At 40.7% G+C, this 8,326-nt stretch overlaps 1 protein-coding gene across 1 annotated transcript in view; it reads right to left on the bottom strand.

Annotated features, from left to right (window-relative positions):
- kirrel3a (kirre like nephrin family adhesion molecule 3a) overlaps window positions 1–8,326 on the bottom strand; it is a 299,880-nt gene that overhangs the window by 19,147 nt on the left and 272,407 nt on the right. Inside the window, exons 11-13 of the mRNA XM_050034328.1 lie at window positions 5,888–6,086; window positions 2,553–2,660; window positions 1,830–1,898 (exon numbers count right to left, since the gene is read on the bottom strand). Coding sequence (XP_049890285.1) covers window positions 1,830–1,898; window positions 2,553–2,660; window positions 5,888–6,086 — 376 coding nt within the window. The remainder of the gene's footprint in view (window positions 1–1,829; window positions 1,899–2,552; window positions 2,661–5,887; window positions 6,087–8,326) is intronic.

An 8,326-nucleotide genomic window follows, 5' to 3' on the forward strand; every position in this document is an offset into this window, starting at 1 on the left:
ACCTCCCCCTGCTGCGCCGCCACACCCATCTCAGCGCACCTCGGTCTGCCAAACTACCAAACTGAGTTCGCCTCGGGTTGCGCTGCTCGAAACTAGCTCTGCGCGGGGTTCACCACCCTGCGCTGCGCCGGGAAACTAGAGCCCTATGTGTATCCTATCCTATCTAAGATGTACAGGATGTTTTTTTCTGTTACATCATCATGAGGCACAGCATTTCATATTGCTTATGCATTAAAAAAAAATAAAAAAATTGTTTGCAGTGAATAAAAAAATAAGATGATGACAATAAGAGTAAAGATGCTAATAGAATAGTTGAATAGAACAGAATAAAGTAGAATTGTTGCTAATAGAACCAGTCAAGTCAACCAGTCTCCACGTCAACCCCACCCTTCACCTCAGCTGCACTACAATCCACGACATGAACTTACAACGAATGATGACGTTCAAGATATGAGATATATGCAGAATAATTTATACCCAGTTTAGATACAGATACACCCATAGAAGAAGTGTGGCACCAGCTGTAAGTGGAAAATTTGGCAAAAAAATTGTTTGCTGGGTAGTAGTACTTCAAATATAGGTACAATACACCAGAATATCCTCCTAAAAAGAGTTTTATTGAAAAGACTGACCCCCAAAAACTTAGGAAAGGATACCAAACTTGTTGGATATGTGTACACCATTGTAACTGTAAAATATTAAAACTTTGCTTTTGACCTTGAAAAAGATTGTTCCACTAAATCCATGAAGGTATGAATTTAATATATGATGCAGGAGGATAATAGGAAAAATTACTATTGCAAATTTCCCTGGGTTGGGCACATTTTTGAGTTACACTGACTGGACTAAAGCTCTGACCCCACACATCTGTTTTCTTAAGCTGTGCAAAACACATTGATAACTTCTAATGTTGTGGTGGGCCAACAGGTCACTGACAGCACACAAAGCAACAGCAGCAACAGCACTGTAAAACATTTTGATGCACATCTATTTGTGCTATTACGGTACGGGGTTTGGAGTGGCTGAAAGGACTAAGACACATTAGAGCAATAATTCCATACACAATAAGTCTTGTTAAATATATGACATCACCAAACAAGTCCTAATATAATTTTTTAAAGTTTCCTCTGCAGGTTTGCCAAGAAGCTCAATGAATTTCTGCTAAAATGTTCCTATGACCTTATAAAATATCAAGTAGCTTCGCTGCATATTACGGTACAGGTGAGGGTCAGCTCAGATGATACTGTGCCACATTGAAAATGCCCTAATTTTTAAACTCTTGTTAAATAAATGAATGAATGCTATCCTTCAGATGTTTTGCTGAAATCTTCTTCTGTTCAGAATGACCCTGACTGTGTCAATGTCAAATATGAGGCGATTTTAGTTTAGAGAAAATGAAAGGAAAAGTTTCAATTCCATTACAATACACTGACAATTTCCTCGTAATCTGAACTGTCAAAAAAAAAAAAAGGAAACGTTGCAGCAGTTGATGTTGGATTTTTTTTTTTTTTTCTGGCTGGATCCAGCCATTGCTGTGGTGATTGGTGCAGAAAAACAGTTAGGTGCATGTAATTTTAAAAGTTAAATGCACCAGTGCGTGCACACAGAAACAAGTACTTTGAGCCCTGACTATGGTATGAAGGTGCATTAGAAGATACATTACTTGGGGGGGTAACATTTGATTTTTTTTTTTTTTTTGAATCATACAACAATATAGTCAGCAAAAAGACTTGACAACACTGATGATTGTCCAGTGGAAGCATCTGCAGGCACTGCTCATCAAACTGCGAACATGGAATCATTCACACACTGTTTATTAAAGGCCTTACTCTCTGTTTTCACATCTCTTTGGCGCGAAAGGGACACGGGAAGAGAAGACATGACCAGATGGACGTCCTCTGTGGAAAGTGACAAAAAACAACAGAGCTAGTTAACAGAAACCACCTCAAAGACAAAAAAACTGCTCTCTCTGATGTTCTCCCTCTGTTCCAGTGACAGCGCTACAGGCCACTGAGCTCTACCAGGACATTTAGTTGGATGTGGGGTGGGAAATCCTGCCCTTCACACAGTGAAGCAGACACAAACAGAGGAAAAGTGAACTCTATCTTTAGACAAATACAATCAAAATGTTTCTCTAAGGGCCTTCAGAGTGAGCAAAGGCAGAGCTGGAGGCCAAATTGTGCACGAAACTAAATCAAAGCTTACAGCAACTGAACTGAAGAAAAGTACAAGTTTCACATCAGTTAATGCGGGCTGATACTTCTCTCTGTTACACTGTGTAACTCTGTGGAACAGTATCGTGAATGATCCTTTTAATACTGTTGTTATAACCTTTGTTTTTTGCAAAATTGACTATGCAAATTCATGAATTAACACATTTTCAGCTTGGACAGAAAAGGTTAGCTCTGGGAGACCAAAATGTTTCTCTGTCACTGACAATGATAAATGAAAAAAAACCCCCTCATGAGCAGGATCCACCACCAGAGACTATAAAAACCACTAAAGCAGAATGTCTTTGTCTGACCCAAAGCTTTAGTTCAGTGGGGCCTTACTTCTCTGGAATCTGGTGCAGCAGAATGCGCCCAAAGTCCCCAGGAGGATGGAGAGGGCGAGGAAGGCTCCCACCGCCACGCCGATGATGACAGCCAGTCGCAGAGTCTCTGAACAAACACAGCAGGAGAATTCAAAAGGACTTAGCTGTGCTGCTTCCTCCTTTTCTTGCTCACACACACACACACACACACACACACACACACACACACACACACACACACACACACACACACACACACACACACACACAGTGACGCACATAATTTGTTTTATTATTTATGAGTCCAGTGTTTACTCTTTACAGGCTGAGAACAATTACCATCAACACACAGGCCTCTGCCAAGCTTTTGTTCGATATCTTTCTGTGGATATCATGATAGGAGCTCTGGAAGCTCTCCAGCAGGAAATTGTGTGTCCTTAAGTGGGTTTGACAGGCTGGTCAGGAGACATAATTCAAGTGAGGTGCTTTAAAGACAAAAGTTATAGTTTGACCTTCTTTGGTGAGGTTGAGATTTGGAAGCGAAGTTGAAAAGAGGTTCAGCTCAGTCCAGATCTTTGCTAGAACTCTGTCTTTAAGGAATAGTAGCTTTGAAAAAGATATGTTTTGATTCTCAAAGTCTGGTCTCATCAATTATAAAAGAAAAAAAGAAGCCATTACATGAAATAAAAAAGAAATTAGAGCTCATACATCATTTCAGGGCGATAACGTTAGGATTAAAAGTTGAACCTCTGATCACCCGGAACATAATGGATGTCTTTTATAGATCAGACTGACTAGTAACCTTTACCCAAGGAGAAACACCGAGTTGATAACTTCACACTGAGACGTATCTCAGGTCTTAATGGATACCTTTGCTAATTTTCAACCTTAACTTCATTGAAAGAAATTTGGGGTATAGTGTGACATAAAACAATATGTTTTTTATTGTGCTCTCTGTCTCTCTGGGGGCCACCTGGAAGAACAACAAGCTATTTCGGCCTGTATTTCCAGAGGGCGTGCTGTAGATGCATCAAAAAACAAATCTTCCTTTTTGTCACACATTGCAAACTAGCCGCATGCTCACCAAAATTACATCATTTTTAATCAGCGCAGAGGATTATGAACAAGGATATTTCTTACAGTGTATTGGCCAACTTGGATATGCAGGCACGGTATCTATTCGACCGAACTGAAGAAGGCAGTGGAAAGCTGCCAAGGCTGCAGCTGAGACCCAGTGAGGGTACCACCAGTCGAACCCTCTAGAACCTGCTGCCGAAAGCAAACAGCGACTGGTGGTGCCTTTTGCTCAAATTAGTCTCTGATGTCAACAGAAATGGAATTATTTTGCTGCACTGAATTTCAGCGTGGACAGTTTTTGTCGGAGGCTGCCACCAACTACAAACCAGAGAAAGCCTGTGTGTGTGTTACTATGCATGAAAGTTTTGCTCCTTACTTAGGGTGCTTTCAGACCTAGAGTTATCTTGCTTTGGTCTGAATCAGAGACTAATTTTGTGACCAAGATGCATAATTGCCTAGAGTTGGTTCATGTTGTCATGGCAGGATTAACAAGAGGACCTAATCGCAATAAAATGTTGGCATTGTACATTTCTGCCAGCCATGGATGTGTTACATTTGTACCTTTCATAGGTTTCACATTATTGTATTATTGTATCATCCATTTTGGCACACTTTCGGTTGCAGATGCTGTTTGATGAGGGCACTGAGCCTAAAAGAGGAAGGGTTTAAAAATGTGATTGGGCCAGTCTGTATTATTGGCAGGTTATGCAAAAAAGAGAAGACAGTTCTGACGGCCCAAAGGTAAACTGCCCAGTGTGTGCCAGATGACCAGTCCACCCCTGTCATCATGTACAAAGTGGTCCTCTTGGTATATATTGGGTTTGTTGAAGGTGGCAGTGCTGTTTGGGCTGAGAAAGCCTGTGAGTCTATCTTCTCTATCCCCTTTAACTTTAGCTCATATTGGAGTTATGATATGTAGCATGTGAAATAGGGTATGGTGAATGTGCTAGGAAAGGTAGTATCGGCATGGTCACTACCTGGAGCTCGCATAAACGGAGCATGGGTTTGTTGAAGGTGGCAGTGCTGTTTGGGCTGAGAAAGCCCCGTGTAATGTAAGGTAAAGGAGGTTGTTGGGTCGGTGCGGGGAGCAGGAAGAGCTGGCATTAGGGGAGTGTCTCTGGGACGCCAGAGATCACTGTCTAGCCTCCTGCAGGTGTCGTGTCTAGCCTCCTGCAGGTGTCGTGGGACCAACTAGACGAAACACTGGTGAAAGGAGGTTCCCACCTCCTCTCACCAGGTTCCCAAAGATGAGTTAGTTATCACTGCTCATTGGTCTGTATAGTTAGGCTAAGCCTTGACATAATAGCTTATCATAGGGCTGAGGAGGCTATTCACTGAGCGCTGATTCTTTATTTAGAGCACAAATTTCTTGTGTTTATTTGAACTGGGCACTTGTTGTTATGGCCTTCAATATGAGCTACATATGCTTACGCTACAGGAAAAGATCGTATAAGAAGGTATGGTAGATAGGTCTCTGTAGGAATGATGGAGGGATCAACCAGAGCTATTTAAGTGAAACGTATGCTTCAGAATATTTGATGAGATTGTATTTGACATGCTGTTCTTCTCTTGGCTGTTACAATATAATCTTGGTTTGGACTCAAGTGGGTTCAGTGTCTTTAAAACCATCACAATTGTTGAAAACCCCACAGCGGTGTTACCACATCACTCTTCTGCTGGCACCATTAATGCACCAACAAATGTAGCAATGTGCCGACAGGCAGTGAAGAAGAAGACTTGTTTTAGTTGCCTCAACATAAGCTTATAACCATAGGTTGGCAGATCAGAAAACGCTCCTGTGAGTCATCTTTTAAAGTCATATGGGTTGGTTAAAGCAATAACAAACCTATTTTGTTGTGAATTCAGTCATTTTGTGGTCACTAACCACAGCAGCTAACACTCAGGCTGCTGCTGCAGGTAATTCCAGGGGAACAAATCCATTATTTCCGTGTGGAAATTGTCAAACATTTTTGACAACTGATACCTGCTGGCTCTTGCTGAATACCAGCAAATAAGAATTTGCCTTTGATTGATAATCAACCACTGACTAGTTATGCTTTCTTTTATTTTTGACATGACAGCTACGATGCCTTGCTGATAATATGAACGTTTCCTGATGCAACATTTTGATTGAAATCCAAACTATTATGCTAATAAATACAGTCACTTTTCAACACTGACTACTCAAAGCTTTGGTTTCAGTATTATCAGTGTGAGATTTAACCACCAAGTGATCAGCTGCACGAAGATCTCTGCCTGATATGTCGTCGTCCTTACCTTGTTCTTTGAGTCGTATGATCTCTGTGTCAGAGCCGAAGCTGTTCCATGCTGTGCAGTTGTAGATTGTCTGGAAATCAGCAGGGACGATGTTACTCATGGTCAGTGTAGAGATCACACCCTCCTCTGTACTGACTGTCTCCACAGTGTAGCGTCCAGACGTCCCCGACTCTAAAACCGTCTCTTTCCAGGACCAGGCCTGAGAGACAATTAACGCATGTAAGCGGGAGCACACATGTGACAAAAGAGTACATGCTTATTCACACACACTCTGTCTGAAGAGCACTGTGATGCATTACAAGCAGATTGACTGACAGTCTTTTAATAATACTTCTTTTTTTTTTTGAACAAGTAGCTGTTGGCCTCGTGTCCCCCCACTGTTCCTCCTCAAGATAATTCATGCTGCCCACCACTGTGGGCGTAAAAAATTATCTCTTAATGTCTCCTAATTATGTCTTAATGTGAATAAATCAAACTTAGTCATTTTTACAGGGGAAAATAAGAAGTAGCTAGACTACACTAATTATTGATGCTTATGTATTCTCACTGGTCGTCTACCAAATTCCCTGCTGTTTAAAGAGACATTAAACTGGAAAACTTTTTATATAACAAATTACATTTTCAGAAAAGTCACAATCACTTGGCATTATTAAAAAATTAAAGACTAATTAAAAGTAAAACATGATAAATTGCAACAGCGCTGTATTGTATTGGTTGTCTCATCATTCAGACATCAGTGTTAATACTCTGTAGAAATGATTTTCCACTTTGGGGGAAAAGAGATCTATTCATCTATCAACAAGGTTGTAAAGATGTTGTATGCTGTAGTTGTTTTTTACATTTTACCACTTTGGATTTATCCATATTCATAATCCAGAGCATGTGGGCTGAGAAAGTTCTTGAGAGATTAGTGGCCATCTAGTTAAAGTGTGCAGGATTTAGGGGGATATATTGGCAGAAATGGAATATAATACGATGAGTATGTTTTCTTAAGTGTATAATCACCTGAAAATAAGAATCGTGTTTTCATCACCTTGCAATGAGCCCTTTTTATCTACATAAGGAGCAGGTCCTTGTCCATAGAGTCCACCACCATCCAGAGCAATGGAAAAATGCTGATTTTTTTTAATGTAAAATGTCTTTATTCAGCGTTTCTACCGGTTTAAATCCCACCATCAGTTTGTTTTGAAAAGGAAGAGATCTTTGAGGATAATTCAGCTCCCAATGAAAACCTCCTGAATATCTGGATCTTAAGTTATCAAAGAACAAATGTGGGCACAGGTTACCAGGTGCTAGGTTAGGCCTGTCTCTGACATGCCAAACAGTGTTGAAGAAACACGGATTTGTAACGTGAACCTGCTTTATTCCATGTTTTTACCAGTTTAAATCACGGTGTCCGTTAGTTTAACAGAGGCCTCTGGATATTTCAGCTCATGGTAAAAACCTCCTGAATGTCTGTATCAGAAATAAGGTGAGCACACTTTAAGTTACGAGGAAATAATAGGTGAGCACACATTCACAGATGCTGGGCAAGTTGGCCATCTGCAACATGCTGAACAGCAAAGGAGAAACACTGAACTATAATGTGAAACTGCTATATACTGCTTTTTTGCCGGTTTAGTCACCTGGTCCATTTGTTTTAGAAAGGAAGAGACCTCTGCAGATAATTCAGCTTCTGGTGAAAACCTCCCCAACAGTGAACACTGAAGGAATCCTTGTTGAGAGAAGTTTCAGCTGGTTGCGATCTACAATCTTCACCAATGGGTAACATTAACGCCTTGTTTCCACTTAGGTACTATGTGACTTGTGTCCGTAGATCCATAGATATACGGATGATGCCTCTAGTGTCAAATGCAAGGAAGTGCATTTCTTTATGGATGGATAGTAATATGATAGAAACTACCTGTAGCCCTGGGAGAGAGGCTAATTTTGTCCGTTTCTTGCCATCCAGTAGTTTGGAATATGTGCTCACAACATTACTGGGACAAAAACAGGACCTGCCAGGTACGTAGCATGTTTGCCAAATATTTAACTAAAAAGACATATGAACAGCTGAACGAGTCATAATGACAATCTGACTGTGTATAATGGATGACCATATTTTTGCAGAATAACATTACTCAGATTCACAATGTGATAAATCCAGATAAACAAGTTATTTTTAATCGGACAAACTCACTTGACAAGGAATTGACCTATGGCTAAGTCCCGCCCTCAAACGCGATGAGCCAATCACAGTGCGTATAGCCATTCCCATACACTCGGACCAGTGTTGCCAACTTAGCGACTTTGTTGCTATATTTAGCGACTTTTCAGACCCCTCTAGCGACTCTTTTTCAATAAAGCGACTAGCGACAAATCTAGCGACTTTTTCTGATGTTATTGAAGACTTCTGGAGACTCTGTTGCGAGAGCACGTATCATTCTTATTCTTCTCAAC

The sequence above is a fragment of the Epinephelus moara genome, chromosome 3, assembly GCF_006386435.1.
Source record: "Epinephelus moara isolate mb chromosome 3, YSFRI_EMoa_1.0, whole genome shotgun sequence".
NCBI classification, from domain to species: Eukaryota; Metazoa; Chordata; class Actinopteri; order Perciformes; family Serranidae; genus Epinephelus; species Epinephelus moara.